This window comes from Callithrix jacchus, chromosome 21 (assembly GCF_049354715.1).
Source record: "Callithrix jacchus isolate 240 chromosome 21, calJac240_pri, whole genome shotgun sequence".
NCBI lineage: Eukaryota > Metazoa > Chordata > Mammalia > Primates > Cebidae > Callithrix > Callithrix jacchus.
In genome coordinates this window covers 47,872,574-47,888,093 of record NC_133522.1, presented here as the reverse complement: position 1 = coordinate 47,888,093, position 15,520 = coordinate 47,872,574, and the positions used below count along the sequence as shown (strand labels likewise).

The 15,520-nt window shown below is 55.0% G+C and overlaps 1 protein-coding gene across 1 annotated transcript in view; it reads right to left on the bottom strand.

Moving 5' to 3' along the window:
• Nucleotides 1-14,139, bottom strand: part of UMODL1 (uromodulin like 1) — an 82,188-nt gene extending 68,049 nt beyond the window's left edge. The window contains exons 1-3 of the mRNA XM_054248944.2: nucleotides 13,937-14,139; nucleotides 9,293-9,535; nucleotides 420-581 (exon numbers count right to left, since the gene is read on the bottom strand). Coding sequence (XP_054104919.2) covers nucleotides 420-581; nucleotides 9,293-9,535; nucleotides 13,937-14,012 — 481 coding nt within the window. The 5' untranslated portion in view covers nucleotides 14,013-14,139. The remainder of the gene's footprint in view (nucleotides 1-419; nucleotides 582-9,292; nucleotides 9,536-13,936) is intronic.
• Nucleotides 14,140-15,520: the final 1,381 nt, after the last annotated feature.

The window sequence follows — 15,520 nt, the reverse complement described above, 5'->3', positions numbered from 1 at the left end:
GCATTTGAGGCAGCAGGGACCGTCTGCGGGCGATGTGGAGCTCATCAGGCCCCTGTGGCGCTGCAGGTGCAGCCAGCTTCACACCTGCGACAGACCCACCTGGGGCTCCCGCCTCTCCAGGCAAACTGGGAAATCCGCTGGAGCGGATCTGGTCTCTGCTCCACCAAAAGTGTCTTCCCATTTCAGGGCCCCTGCAAGCGCCGTGAGCTCGTCTACCCTGAGAGTTCAGTGGCCAGATTTTGACTAAGAAATTATCTAAGAGCAGATGCCACCTGCGCACACAGTGGGGGCTCCCAGTGAAAGGGGCTGGGCTCCTAGAAACCCACTCCTCCCCACACCTTCACGTAGATCACACAGCTCAGGCCTCATCGAGACCCTCCTCGGCTGCAGGTCCATGAGCACGGCCCGCAGCAGCCTACCTTGGGGTGCAGGGGTCACGCAACCATAACCCCCTGACCAGGGGCAGCACTTCTGAAGCCCCGGACAGTCAGTGTCCAAGCCGCAGGACGAGGTGAATGGTTCAGGTCCCTCTGGGGGGCAGACCCCAGGTCTTGATGTGAACTCGCTGGACCGATTGAGGGCTGGGAGAAAATGACACATGAATGAGGCTGGCAGTAAAAGACGAAGCCGTGATTTGCTGCCCGGGACCTGACGTGGGGGCTTCCTGGTGCTGAAGTCGGCCTGCGGGTCTGTGGCCTGTTCAGGACCCATCCCTGTGGCACACACCTGCCCCACTGGAGGGCTGTTGGCTTGCCTCCCTGATCCTCTGCCCATCTATCCTGCCAGGGCAGCTTCAGCTGCGGTCCTGGGGGTCTCTGTTTTCTCTAGGCCTCAGGAGTCCAGGTCCAGGGGGCTCCACTGCCCCGAGAGGGCCCCTGCTGCTTCAAGTCCTGAGAGCTGACTCATTCACTCATTCATTCATTCAACATTTGTTGAGCACCTGCTCTGTGCCCAGCACAGTGCTGGATACCCAGGGCCCAGCCTTCAGGAAACGCATATTCCAGTGGGGAAACAATAGTGCGAGGAGACCTACAGATGCTCAGACAGGGTGAGAGCCTCGGGGGATGCAGCAGCATGGTGGACGGAGTCTGGGAAGGCCGCTCTGGAGAGGGGCTCGTGCCTGGGCTGGGCCGAGGGAAGCTCGGAACAGCCCGCAGACATCAGCCCTGGTGCCCGAGAGGCGAGGTGCGGGCCTGGAGTGGGGTGTCGTGGGGGCTGGCCCAGGTGACATTGCAGGGGAGTGCAGCATGGGACCCTGGGGAGATCAGGTGGGGGCGCCCACAAGATGTGCTGACAAACAGGATGGGGGTGTCAGAGAAGAAGCAGCTTCAGGAAGGCTCCCAGGTTTTGGGCCTGGCATCCCCGGGGTTCCATTCCTGAGCTGGAGAAAGCTGTGGGAAGAATAGCCTGGGGTAGACCAGGAGTGTGGTGGTGCAAACGTGAAGTCTGACACGTCCACTGCTCACCCACGTGGAGATGAACAGCAGAGAGGCAGTGGAGGCGGCCACTGAGACCAGCCCACCAGCTGCTGGCTGCACAACTCCTAGCCCTTCACCGAGTGAGCGCAGCTCGGACGCAGCTCCAGACACAGAAATACGCCGAGCCTCTGCAGGAGGCAAAGATAACGAGGGCAAGAGGCCAGCCGGTGGAGTCCCCACTTGAGGTGCAGTGGTCCTAGGGACCAGATCTCAGCCAGGGCTGCAGGGGGAGGCCACAGCAGGCTTTCCGGAAGAAGGACTTGTAGAGCTCCTGGAAAGCACGGCAGGAGTCTGAGAACCCACCCAAAGGGAAGCTGTCGGGAACCCAGGGGCTGATGTTCAGGGCTCGAAGAGCACAAGAGGAGGGAAAAGAGAAGAAACCGAACCCCATGGACAGGAGACAGTGGAGCATGAGCCGGATGCTGGCAGAGCCTGAAGTGTGCCCTTGCCAAGACGGCAGGGGTGGGCCCAGGGCAGGAGATGACCCCATCTGAGAAGGCAGGAGCTCCACGAGGCTGAGGGCAGCGGCGAAGAGGACACAGAGGGAGGAGGGACCCCAGTGCAGGGCCCCAGAGAAGGCTTGCCCAGCTCTGCAGCCTCCATAGCCAGCCACCCTGATGATGGGTACCATAACCCGGGGCTTTACTCAGAGCTGTCCAGCTCATGCCCAGATGCATGGCAAACTCTGTGTGTCTATGGCCCGGGGAGGTTTAGAAGCACAGCCCGAGACCCCTCAGAGCCCAGAAGACTAGATGAGGCCAGCTGGTAACTGGGTCCTGGACTCACCCCCTGCGAGGGTAGGGAAAACTCGTGAGATTGCTCAAGTGAAAGGAAAGCCTCGACAGGCTGTGGTCCCAGGGACCGGCCTCTCAGGTCTCCCAGGGTCTCTGCAGAGCGCTTGCAACCAAGAAAGGTGGCCGCGCTGCTGAGAGCCTGGAGGTCTCTGCTTTGTCTCCCAGTGCAAAAAGCAAAGGCCTCAGGGTTAAGCCAACATGTGGACTAAATAGCAGTGGGCTCCTGGGACAGAAAAGACATCTGGGGCAAGCAGGGAAATCCGAGTGAAGTGTGGAGTCCCTGACGATGCCCAGCGCGTTGGCTCCTGAGGACAAAGAGGCCCGAGAGACGCAGGTGCTGAGGTTAGGGGAAGCTGGGGTGTACAGAACCTTCCTGCATTATCTTTAAAACTTTCCTGCAAATCTAAAACTATCCTAAACTAAAAGGTTTAGTTAAATAGAAACAATCCCCCCAAAAACTGGCTTCCAAAAATAGTTGCCTAATCAGCAGGGCCTGTTTTAGAGTGAAAGGGCTGCATCTCAACTGGGTGGTGCCAGGACGCCCCTCCATCCCTCGGAGCTTGCCGGCTGAGTGCCCAGAACGCTGAACAAGTCCAGCTTGGTACAAAGTCAAAAATCTCCTTCTTCTCTAACTCAATGCAAACAATAAAACACAACTGCTCAGCTCCTGGCAACAGTTAGTCATGGTCCAGGGAGGCAACGCGGGAGCGTTCTGTTTGAGCCACAAAACCCAAGGCTCCCAGGGCTGAGGAGTGGATGGGCTGGGGAGAAGTCGTTCCTGTCTCTCCCCTCCCTTGTTGGCGCCTCTTTGCCAGGTCGGGACAGGAGGTTCTCCTCAAAGGGTCCCTGGTCATCAGCATGAGGGGACAGGAAGTTTTGGGGAATCTCCTGCTGGGGTCCTGGGCTTGCCCAACGAGGCAGAGTTTGCCAGGAGGCTGATTCTATGCAGAACTGGGGTGTCCCTGGAGTTGGGGATCACAGCTAAGTGCTGGGTTCCACTTCTCAGAATTCATCCTGAGTACAGAACCCGCCTTGTGCCCAGCCGCATCTGTACTGTATGATGCTCATCACAGCATTAGATGTGATCACGAGTAATCAGAAGCAACTGAACATTAGGGGGTGAGAGCTTGCTCAATGGATGCTGATGCGTTTATGAGCTCATGCCGCGTGGCCATATAAGCCTGCAGTGGAGTGAGGCTTACGGATGTGACAGCTGCCATGGATAGACTGCTGAGCGCTAAAATCAGGCTACAGACGCCCTCTTGTGAAATGTCTGCCGGAGAGAAGGCCACGTGAAGGTGGATACTCACAAGATGAGGGTTGGGATAGTTTCCTCTCGTTCTTTCCCGTGTTTCCAAATTTTCTGCATGACTCGTGCATACATTTTCGTGAGTATCATTTTTTCAAAAACTTAAAATAATGCACAAGTTGTCGCCGCATTCCAAATGCTGGACTCAGCAAGTTGAAAAGTCACTGTAAGTCATATCACGTGTGTTCATGCGTCCCTTCCCTTTTTTGCATAAGTCATTATTGAGTGGGAGGAGAAAGGAGGAATCAGGGCTGGCGTTTTACCGCTGCCTGGGGGACAGGACTTCAAGGCTCAGACCCCCAAGTGGCTGGGGTGCATGTCAGCCACACTCAGGCAACCTGGAGGCCCCGCCACAGAGGAAGGAGCATCTCCCACCCTTCATGCCTCCCAGTATTTCCAGGTGCCTCCAGCATCTGCCAGGTCCAGCTTCGGGTCCTGCTTCATTCTGTACAAATCCGAGTCGCAGCTCTCGACAGGTCTGTTACTGAGACCATCTCACATCTAGCTCCACAGAGCCAACGTGTTGTGTGGCATCCCGGGAAAAGCATCCATTAACCCTTCAGGCTTTGATCAAAAGAGCTGTGCAGACAGGAGAAGGCTGTGCTGCCAGAACCCGGCGTGGAAATCCGCCCGCCACAGCACCTTCTCACTAGCAGCGTCATGTCTCCAAGCTTGGGGCTGGGAAGAGATAGAGGCCCACAGGATCCAGGCCCTCTGGAGGCAGGAGCTGCAGAAGCTTCATGGGCTGTGCCCTTCACCAGGCCCTGGCACAGGCAGGGACCTTCCTAATAAAGAACCCTGTGTCCTCAGTGCCCTGAAATGTTCCTCCTCCAGCAATCGCCACTGCCACAGTACTCAAATGCCACAAACTTCCTACACTGAAGTGCAGCTTGGTAAGCCCCCCAAAATCTGCCTGGGGGTCAGAGAGCCCCGGGCCCACATCCCCAGCCTGCCTCCCAGGAGCTGTGCCACGGTGGTAGAGGCTCAGATCTCCCGTAGCCTGGATCCCCACCTGCAGAGCCAGGGATGCTCGGTCCTTTGGTGCCTGAGAGATCGGAGGGTCTCCTGCCCTGGCTTCTTAGAAAGAAGGCATGCAGGCAATGCCCATTCCCCTGCATCATCTCTTCCTTCCTCTTTCTGGGCCTGCCCCTTCTTCACTGTGCTAGAGTGAGCCTTCTAAAACCTGAGGGGCCATGTACTGAGGGGCTCAGGGCCCGCAGGGTGAGTCCACTTCCCCTCCTGCCCCATGTCCCTCCCTGAGGCCTGGCTTTCCACTCCCTGCAGCTCCCCAGGGCAGCCCACTCTTACCCACAGGACTCCCTGACCGCAAGGGTATGGCCCTGGAGAGCCCTAATTAAAGGTGCTCACACTCTAAAAGTGGAGCTGATTCCCACAAGAGGCACTTCCTGGAGGTTGGTCTGCAGAGGGGGAGGAGGATGAGGGACAGGTGGTGGGGAGAGGCCTCCCTGTCTTCTGGGACGGATTTAACTTGTTTGTTGCTGCCGGCCAGGGTCTCTTACAGAAGGTGAAGGTAGGCATGGGTGGGGCTGGTGTGGCCCTGCCAAGCGGGGGCAAGGAGGGGCTGCCAATCAGCCTCCCCCAGGGCCTCCTCCCCTCACTAGTCCTGACAGTGCCCACAGGCAGGAAGAGATGTGGCCTTCACAGGTAAGACAGGACAGGACGGAGCAGAGCATGTCCTGACTGCAAAGCCCACGTGCTCTAAACCAGGCCCCAACACCTGTGTCCTAATGACCCCCGTCACTTCAACTCGACTGGGAGGGGAAGCTGCTCACAGAGCAGGGGCGGCAGCAACCGTGGCTCAGCAGGCTAGCCCCTCTGTGCATATGGCCCTCAGAGACAGGAAGAGTGGAAATGGGGGGCAGGCATCAGGACAGGAAGGGTCTCCTTAGACCAGCACCTGAGCAGCCCGGCCAGGGCACAGCTTCTCCCTGCCAGTGGCCCTCTGGGGAACCAATGAGAGTACAGAAGAGCCATTGCTCTGGAGTCAGCTGGTCCTGCCTGGCTTCTTTGGAGATGAAAGTGTTGCTCTGGGGTCAGCTGGCCCTGCCTAGCTTCTATTGTTGATGAAAGTGTTTCTCTGGGGTCACCTGGTCCTGCCTGGCTTCTATTGGTGATGAAAGTGTTCTCTGGGGTCAGCTGGTCCTGCCTGGCTTCTATTGTTGATGAAAGTGTTCTCTGGGGTCAGCTGGCCCTGCCTGGCTTCTATTGGTGATGAAAGTGTTGCTCTGGGGTCACCTGGTCCTGCCTGGCTTCTATTGTTGATGAAAGTGTTGCTCTGGGGTCAGCTGGTCCTGCCTGGCTTCTATTGTTGATGAAAGTGTTCTCTGGGGTCACCTGGTCCTGCCTGGCTTCTATTGTTGATGAAAGTGTTGCTCTGGGGTCAGCTGGTCCTGCCTGGCTTCTATTGTTGATGAAAGTGTTCTCTGGGGTCAGCTGGCCCTGCCTGGCTTCTATTGGTGATGAAAGTTTTGCTCTGGGGTCACCTGGCCCTGCCTGGCTTCTATTGGTGATGAAAGTGTTGCTCTGGGGTCAGCTGGCCCTGCCTGGCTTCTATTGTTGATGAAAGTGTTGCTCTGGGGTCAGCTGGCCCTGCCTGGCTTCTATTGGTGATGAAAGTGTTCTCTGGGGTCAGCTGGCCCTGCCTGGCTTCTATTGTTGATGAAAGTGTTGCTCTGGGGTCAGCTGGTCCTGCCTGGCTTCTATTGGTGATGAAAGTGTTGCTCTGGGGTCAGCTGGCCCTGCCTGGCTTCTATTGAAAGTGTTGCTCTGGGGTCAGCTGGCCCTGCCTGGCTTCTATTGTTGATGAAAGTGTTGCTCTGGGGTCAGCTGGCCCTGCCTGGCTTCTATTGTTGATGAAAGTGTTGCTCTGGGGTCAGCTGGTCCTGCCTGACTTCTATTGGTGATGAAAGTGTTGCTCTGGGGTCAGCTGGCCCTGCCTGGCTTCTATTGAAAGTGTTGCTCTGGGGTCAGCTGGCCCTGCCTGGCTTCTATTGTTGATGAAAGTGTTGCTCTGGGGTCAGCTGGCCCTGCCTGGCTTCTATTGGTGATGAAAGTGTTCTCTGGGGTCAGCTGGCCCTGCCTGGCTTCTATTGTTGATGAAAGTGTTGCTCTGGGGTCAGTTGGCCCTGCCTGGCTTCTATTGGTGATGAAAGTGTTCTCTGGGGTCAGCTGGCCCTGCCTGGCTTTTGTTGTTGATGAAAGTGTTGCTCTGGGGTCAGCTGGCCCTGCCTGGCTTCTATTGGTGATGAGCTTGCTCTGGGGTCACCTGGTCCTGCCTGGCTTCTAATAGTGATGAAAATATTCTCTGGGGTCACCTAGTCCTGCCTGGTTTCTATTGGTGATGAAAGTGTTTCTCCAGGGTCAGCTGGTCCTGCCTGGCTTCTATTGGTGATGAAAGTGTTCTCTGGGTCACCTGGTCCTGCTTGGCTTCTATTGGTGATGAGCTTGCTCTGGGGTCAGCTGGTCCTGCCTGGCTTCTAATAGTGATGAAAATATTCTCTGGGGTCACCTAGTCCTGCCTGGTTTCTATTGGTGATGAAAGTGTTCTCTGGGTCACCTGGTCCTGCCTGGCTTCTATTGTTGATGAAAATGTTGCTCTGGGGTCAGCTGGCCCTGCCTGGCTTCTCTGGAGATGAAAGTGTTGCTCTGGGGTCAGCTGGTCCTGCCTGGCTTCTATTGGTGATGAAAGTGTTGCTCTGGGGTCAGCTGGCCCTGCCTGGCTTCTATTGAAAGTGTTGCTCTGGGGTCAGCTGGCCCTGCCTGGCTTCTATTGTTGATGAAAGTGTTGCTCTGAGGTCAGCTGGCCCTGCCTGGCTTCTATTGGTGATGAAAGTGTTCTCTGGGTCACCTGGTCCTGCCTGGCTTCTATTGTTGATGAAAATGTTGCTCTGGGGTCAGCTGGCCCTGCCTGGCTTCTATTGTTGATGAAAGTGTTCTCTGGGGTCACCTAGGACTGCCTGGCTTCTATTGGTGATGAGCTTGCTCTGGGGTCACCTGGTCCTCCCTGGCTTCTAATAGTGATGAAAATATTCTCTGGGGTCACCTAGTCCTGCCTGGTTTCTATTAGTGATGAAAGGGTTTCTCCAGGGTCAGCTGGTCCTGCCTGGCTTCTATTGGTGATGAAAGTGTTTCTCCAGGGTCAGCTGGTCCTGCCTGGCTTCTATTGGTGATGAAAGTGTTCTCTGGGTCACCTGGTCCTGCCTGGCTTCTATTGGTGATGAGCGTGCTCTGGGGTCAGCTGGTCCTGCCTGGCTTCTAATAGTGATGAAAATATTCTCTGGGGTCACCTAGTCCTGCCTGGTTTCTATTAGTGATGAAAGTGTTTCTCCGGGGTCAGCTGGTCCTGCCTGGCTTCTATTGTTGATGAAAGTGTTTCTCCGGGGTCAGCTGGTCCTGCCTGGCTTCTGTTGGAGTTGGAAGTGTTGGTCATGGTGTTGTTTTAACACTCCTGAAAGAGGAACACGCCTGTTAAACACCACACCTGGAACCATCGGGCCCTCTCTGTGCCTGGCTCTCTGAATGGGACAGCAGAAAAGCGTCAACCCGCCCTGTCATCTGTGAAATTGCACTGGAGACTGAGGGAGGGCCCACTCAGGAGGGCCCAGCATGCCAGTCTATGCAGACCCCTGGGGTCCTTGGTTTCTGGACGAGGCAGGCACCCTGGTTTGGGCAGTCCTTGCCCCATTCTGCTGGTGTCCTGGTCTCAGGCCACAAGGAAGGGTCCTGTAGGACCCCCATGGGGGCAGCCAGGAGCTGCTGGCTTCTGCACTCTAGAGGTCACAGCCCTTGTGTCTCAGTGACCTGGGCCGACACCTAGCTGGAGTCACACCCTCCCACATCCTTCCACGGTGGGGGTGTGAGGCAGGACCTTCTGACTATACAGAAACTCACTGCAGACCTGCTATTGACTCAAAATTAGTACACACACACACACACACACACACACACCTCCCCTGGAAGAGATCACCTGCATGTCAGTAGGCTGAGCCCTGACCCCCCTGCCCCATCCCAATGCCTCAGACCCTGGCGCAGCATAACCACACCAGTCACCCTGGTAACTGGCCCCAAGCATCCTACAGGCCCGCAGCTTTCAACCTGCACTGAGGAAGCTGGAGGACTTGGGCACTTAGCACGGTGGCTCAGGGCTCCTTCCAGCTCTTTCATGTATTGGAGTTCAAAGTAGGATTTTGGTGGCAAACGCATTTCACTGCAGCTTTTAGCAAGAAAAGGCTGCTGCAGAAGAGAGTGCAGTGCTGCTCTCACACTCAGCGGCGTCTGAGAATCACTCTGGGAGCTTTGAAAACTCCTGACACCCATGCCATGCCATGGACCAATTCCCTCCCACTCTCTCAGGATGAGACCCAGGCATCTGCATTTTTAGAGCTGCCCAGGAGCCCTCTGAGAACAACAGAGTCTCTCAAAGTGGAGTCTCTGGGCCAGCAACAATAGTGTCACCCAGGAATTTGTCAGAAAGGCCAATTCTTCTATTTCACCCCCACCCACAGACTCAGAAACCTGGAGGTGGGACCAGGGACAGCCCTGCCAATGACCCTGCTGCCCAGTCAAGGCTGGGAACCGTGCTCCTGGAAGATCTAGCAAGTTCAGGGCCAATGGGTGCCAATGGTGACTGTCCCATCAGGAGTCTCGATGGCGAGGGTGGCCCTGCCCCAGCCCGGCAGCCCTGGACTCACGCAAGACACAGTAGAGGCCAAGCTGCTCATAGCCCTCACAGCAGTCGGTCACATTCCTGGACTCGGGGACGTCCACCACCAGGTACTGGGTCCGGTAAACAGTCTTGGGGCACCGCCTCCAGGGGATCCAGCCACCGCAGGACACATAGGTCGTGTAGGGTGTCTGCACAGCCTCCACCTTCTGTTCAGTGTGGGTCACGCGGTGGCTGCACAGCTGGTAGCCCAACAGGGAGAGGCCTTTTTCTAAAAGAGAGGCGAGCAAGGAGGCGGACCGAGACCCGGAGAGGGAAGGACGCCAGGATCAGATCCCTGGAGCCGTGATCTGCAAGGGGCTCTCTGCAACAGCACATGAGGCCACAGCTCCCACACTCAGCAGGAGCTGCCCACCAGCCCTCTCCGCAGGCCTTTTCCTGCTAGGGGGCCGGGAAGGCTGCTGCATAAGTGAAGGCAGAGAAATAAAGCACAAACGTAGCCTGGTCTGCTAAGAAAGCTGCTGTGAGCAGGGAGGAGACGCCATCTGGCCCCACGTGTGCTTCCCTGAGGACAGTGATCTCACGACCAGTGTAGGAAGGAAAGAGCACAGCATTGGGATCAACCCTCAGAGATCACGTCCCTTTTTTCCACTCCACGTGGGCTGATTCCACAGGCCACAGAATCTCGTGCATCTACCTCCTGGTCCCCCTGAGCCTCAAGGTTGCCATCTGGGAAAGGAACGTGCAACAGCTCTCTCTACAGTGCGCACTGAAGGCCTACTGCGGCCAGGGCGTGACAATGACAGCTTTCTTCTCAATGACATGGAAGGTAAGTAAACAGGTAATTAAAGCACACATGAGAAGTTTATGATAAAAGATCAGTTCAGACTTGGCGCAGTGGCTCGCGCCTGTAATCCCAGCACTTTGGGAGGCTGAGGTGGGCAGATCATTTGAGGTCAGGAGTTCGAGACCAGCCTCAGCCTGGCCAACATGGTGAAACACCATCTCTACCAAAAATATATAACAAAAAAGAAAAGCCAGGTGTGGTGGTGTGTGCCTATAACCCCAGGTAGTTGGGAGGCTGAGGCAGGATAATTGCTTGAAGCCAGGAGGCAGAGATTGCAGTGAGCCAAGATTGTGCCACTGCACTCCAGCCTGGGCAACAGAGTCAGAGTCCATCTCAAAAAAAAAAAAAAAAGACTAGACTGGTTCAACTGTTCAGCCATTACCACTGTGATCAGGAGGAGGCACAGCCACCCCCGCAGTAGGACGAGCATCAAGTTCACCATATTGGGCCCCACGCGTCTCTCACCGGAGCCCGGTTCCTGGGCATAAGACCCATCATCATCCATCAACGTGACACTGGGTTCTGGAGACCCTGGCCCCATGACAGTCACCACATGCCTCTTCGTCATGGACATCTTATGACCTGGTGCCTGGGCTCCCCATCTCCCAGGGAACCCCTATTGTCAATTCAAATCAATTGTGTTTCTCCAAAAATTCATAGTTAAACTCCTAAACCCCAGTAACTTGGAGTCTGACCTTATCTGCAGCTAAGTCTTATGGAGATTATCAAGCTGAAGTGAAGACATTAGTGTGACTGGTCCTTCTACTAAAGGGAAATGTAGAGACAGACAGGCACACAGGGAAGAGAGGGCAGAAACCGGGGTGATGCTTCTACCAGCCGAGGAACACCGGAGATTGCCAGCAACTCGGAAGCTGGAGCCTGGAGCAGAGATTCCCGCAGAAGCTCAGGAGGGGCCGCCCGCCCGCACCCTCGTCTCAGACAAGCTCAGGAGGGGCCGCCCGCCCGCACCCTCGTCTCAGACAAGCTCAGGAGGGGCCGCCCGCCCGCACCCTCGTCTCAGACAAGCTCAGGAGGGGCCGCCCGCCCGCACCCTCGTCTCAGACAAGCTCAGGAGGGACCGCCCGCCCGCACCCTCGTCTCAGACAAGCTCAGGAGGGGCCGACCGCCCGCACCTTCGTCTCAGACATCTGGCCTCCAGCACTGGGAGAGGATCAATCCGTTTTTGCCATTTAAGCTACCTCGGCTGCATTTCATTGTCACAGTAGCGCTAGCGAGTGACACAGGGATGGTGAAGGGTCCCCTCCTGCTCCCCCGTGGCACCTAGCAGGGGGCTCTGAGTTTGTGGATGCTCCATGCAGGACGAATGGAGGGTTTGACCTACAGTGCTTGCATTTCAGATACTCAGCTGGGCTCTAAGCTTTACTTACAGCCAAGAGGCGGGGGCTCAGTATTACAGTTTACTTCCCTCGGTGAGCGGCTGGGTTGATTTCTGGGGAGGAACGTGGAGATGGGAGCAGAAATATCACAAAACCTGTGTTGTCCCTATTCCCTCCACTGGGGCAGCATCTCTGAGGGTTCCCTGCTTGGACCTCACAGCAGCCTACCAGTGTGCAGAAAGCAGGACTCAGGGGGGTTGTTACTCGCCCCAGGAAGAAACAGAGCAGAGCCAGCCCTCAAACCAGGTGAGGGAGAGGCTGCAGCTTTGCTCTGGGCGGAGCACGGGTGCTGGACCACACACTTGCCGCAAAGTGACCCCACTGCACAAGTAACAGGGACTGGAGCCGCAACCTCCTCCGGGGGCTGCACCCCAAATCACCCTGTGGGCTCAGCAGGGCCTCTGGGGAGGGGGACCACCTGCAGCTTGCCATCACCAATGGAGTAGCTCCACAAAGGAATGGAGGCCCTTGTCATAAGGGGTGGAACAGGACAAATCAGCTTCTGGGACAACAGCAGCTTGGTGCAGAGCCGAGAAGTGACTTACCTGAGGAACGGGGGAATACAGCCAGAGGAACACAGTCACCTACTCAGTGACCACACCGAACTGGCAAAGTCGGGGACTGCCTGCACCAAGAACCCAGCAGGGTGGATCTAGCTTGTTTTTCCTCTTAAGCTGAGCAGAGATGCCAACCACATTAAGGACACTTACAGCTCCTGATCTCTAGAGAGCTGCCGGGGCCCCGCCTAATTGTTACAGGGCCCCAGCTGGTCCACAGCAGAGCCCTCCTTCACACACGCGCGTACACACACAAACGCGCACGCACGCGCACTCCTCTCCTCTGGAACCCAGGAGATGTTTGTCCTGTTTTGTCTTTTACATTTCATCCAAGGCCATGTGTCATCCCAAGCCTGGCTTCTTGACTGAGCCCAGAGAAGAAGGTGTTTAGCAGATCCTGCCATTCCGCAAAGGCCTGCAACGGCCATCGGAGCAGGAGTTGGGGGTCTTGGATTCCGGTCTCCAAGGCGGGAAAGCCTAATGCTCTTAGGCCGACAAGAGTTCTGGGGTCAGGCACACCTGCGCTCACACCCGGGCTCATGAACCCTTGCCATGTGATTCTGTGCCCGTGTCACGCCTTCCAGGTGCACTCCTCTTGTCACCTGTGAAATCACAGCCATGCCCTGTGGCTGTAGAAGGCTGAGGCAGAGCCATGCCCCTGAAGCCAGTGCTGGAACAGGGAAACTCGGGGCGGGTGAATGTGGGGTTGCTGAGGTTCTGCCCTGTGTCCTCATATACAATGAGGGGTTCTGGAAACACCTCTTAAGACCTTCTCCAGCTTGCCAGGATTCCCACCCATTATGCACCTGAGCTGTGGTATCTACACATTACCTGTTCCAACAGGGACATCCATGTCACAAATCACAGTAAAAGGAAAGTCCTACTTCTGGGTGAAAAAATTTAAGCTAGTACAAAAACATAGTAGATTTTAGAAACAGAATGGATCCCTTTAAATTTCCAACTGAATAAGACAGATTTTCAGAGGAAAATGATTTCAAAGTCTGCAGTCCCATTTCCCTCGATTGTGGGATTTCAGAACCCCCACGCGTTTTCTAGCGGCTGCTCTGCCCTCTGCATGCCTGGGAAAACTCCGGACAGAGCCCTGGCGTGGCCCCTGGCTCCCTCGGTGACTCTGCCCTTGGAGAGCTGCGTGCCCTACGCTGAGTCCCTGATCCACTCTGGGTCTGCCTTTCTTTTTTCTTTTTGTTTGGTGGTTTTTTGTTTTGGGGGATTTCGCTCTGTCACCCAGGCTGGAGTGCAGTGGAACAATCTCGGCTCACTGCAGCCTCAACCTCCCAAGCTCAAGAGATCCTCCCACCCCAGCCTCCTGGGTAGCTGGGACCACAAGTATGCGCCACCATGCCTGGCTAATTTTGTTTTTTGTAGAGATGGGGTTTCATGATGTTGCTCAGGCTAGGTCTCCCTTTTTTTGAAATCTGTAAGGGAGAACTTGAATGCACCAAGGTTTGGGAGACCTTTCCTCTGTGTCTGCAGGAGCTCACTCTTCTCAGTGGGATCCAAGGACCCACAGCATCTGCATCACCCACAGACAGGCAGTGTTCCAGGCCCTGCACCCCAGACCTGCTAGCTAAGAATCTGCATTTTTACCCCCATGAATACCCAGGTGATTCAGCAGCAGGCTCCCACTGGGGGAGTCTCCTTCCCAAAAGCCTACCCGGCATTCCTGCTCCACCTCCACAGCTGCTACTGTGTGCACTTATGAAAAGCTTGACCACCAAGGAACAGATGTGAGCTCTCAAAGCAGAGGTGTTCTTGCCTGCCCAGGTCTCAGTAGGGGGCTGTCCTCATGAGACTCATGCCAAGGAGCCCCCCTTCTCATAATCTGCCCATGCCAAGCCCAGACCCCTCACCTGTGAAGCCACTGGCCTGGCTGGGGCCCACAGCACTGACTAGAGCCAGCAGGGCCAGTCCCGCTGTCCTGAGCATCTTCGGGCAGTGGTGGTGGCACAGGGCTCTTGGCCTCTACCAAGCAGCCTGGGTCTCTCCTATGCCAGGGCATATAGGGGCCAGAGCCGCCTGGACCCAGTGAAGGGAGCTTTCTGTCCCCTGCGCTGCTGTGGAGGCAATGGCTTCAGAGGAAGCACCGCTGGGAGCAGTCCCTTATGCCTGCTGGTTAACGCCCACCACTGCCACGGCTGTTTCCCTGGGGGCACCTGCGTGTTACAGCCTTTTCAGCTCCAAGCAGATGGCATCTCTTAGGAAAGGTGAGTACCCAACAGCGCAGCCTGCATCACTGGATTCCATCTCGTTGTTACGCAGAAGACACATTTCAGACCCAAATCTGACTCTCCATCAAACACAGGGTATTCTCTTACCCTATCATTCCGAACTGGCAGGAGAAAACAGCATCAAATCAAAGTGGTACATCGCATTCAGAAAAGTGTCTGTCACACGGTTCCACAATGCAGTTCAAAAGTCATAATAATGTCCAGGTGCTCTGACCCCGTCCTCTCCTGGAGCTTGGGCTGAGAGCACGAAGCTGTGGTCCCAGGGATGTACATTACTTATTATGACTTTGAGTAGAAACTTACATGACTGAACAACCACAGGCGAATGGGAGAGTAGTTACCACAGAGCATCTGATGCAGTTACACAGACGTTGAAATGCTCACCACGAAGATTTAGCAGCATAAAAAAAAAACACTTAACAATGTGAAGTCAAAGCAGCAACGCATAACATTTCATCTCTGTGAAAATGACAACTCTGTACAGTTACATAAACATGGAGAAAACTCCAGAAAGAGCCATAGGAAGGGAAGAAAATATTTCGAAGAGTGATAAGAATATAGGTGATTTATGTTTTATTTTGGCAGCCATCATGGTGTTTGTGAAGTAGGTTTTAGATTTCATGTAAAGTTCTTTCTAGGTTACGATGTCTTTGTACCAACCACACTGCTGATTGCCTCTGACTGCTTGGTGTTGACTGTCGCTGAAGCCCAGTTTTTAACGTTGGACGAATGAGATCTCGTTGATTTTGCTGAGGAAACATTCAGATGAATTAACGAAGATTCATCTTGGCTGCGTGGTTCGGGAGCGTGACTCCCTGGTGTTCTAGAAACGAAACAATTCCACCAGAAGGGACGCTCTTGCCTAACACCCTCAGCACGACGTTGCTACCTCTTTTATTCTCTGTAGACTCATGTCTGAGATGACGAGCGGCTGCCTTTGCTTGGTTAGTGACTAAATGTCAGATGCCATGACAAGAATACAAAAAGGAGGCTGGAACTGTTCACACAGCGAAGGGGCTGTGCCCAGCGGGTATCCGCGGAAGATGCCGCCTTTATGGAAAACCAAAAGCTTCACGCAGAATCAACTCATTTAAAAAGGTTTTAACAGGAAAAGAATAAATGTTAAAGCTATTATATAATAAGAAAATGAATTTTGATGAACACTAAAAGAATAAAAGTATGATTTAAGTAAATATGGACTTTTAA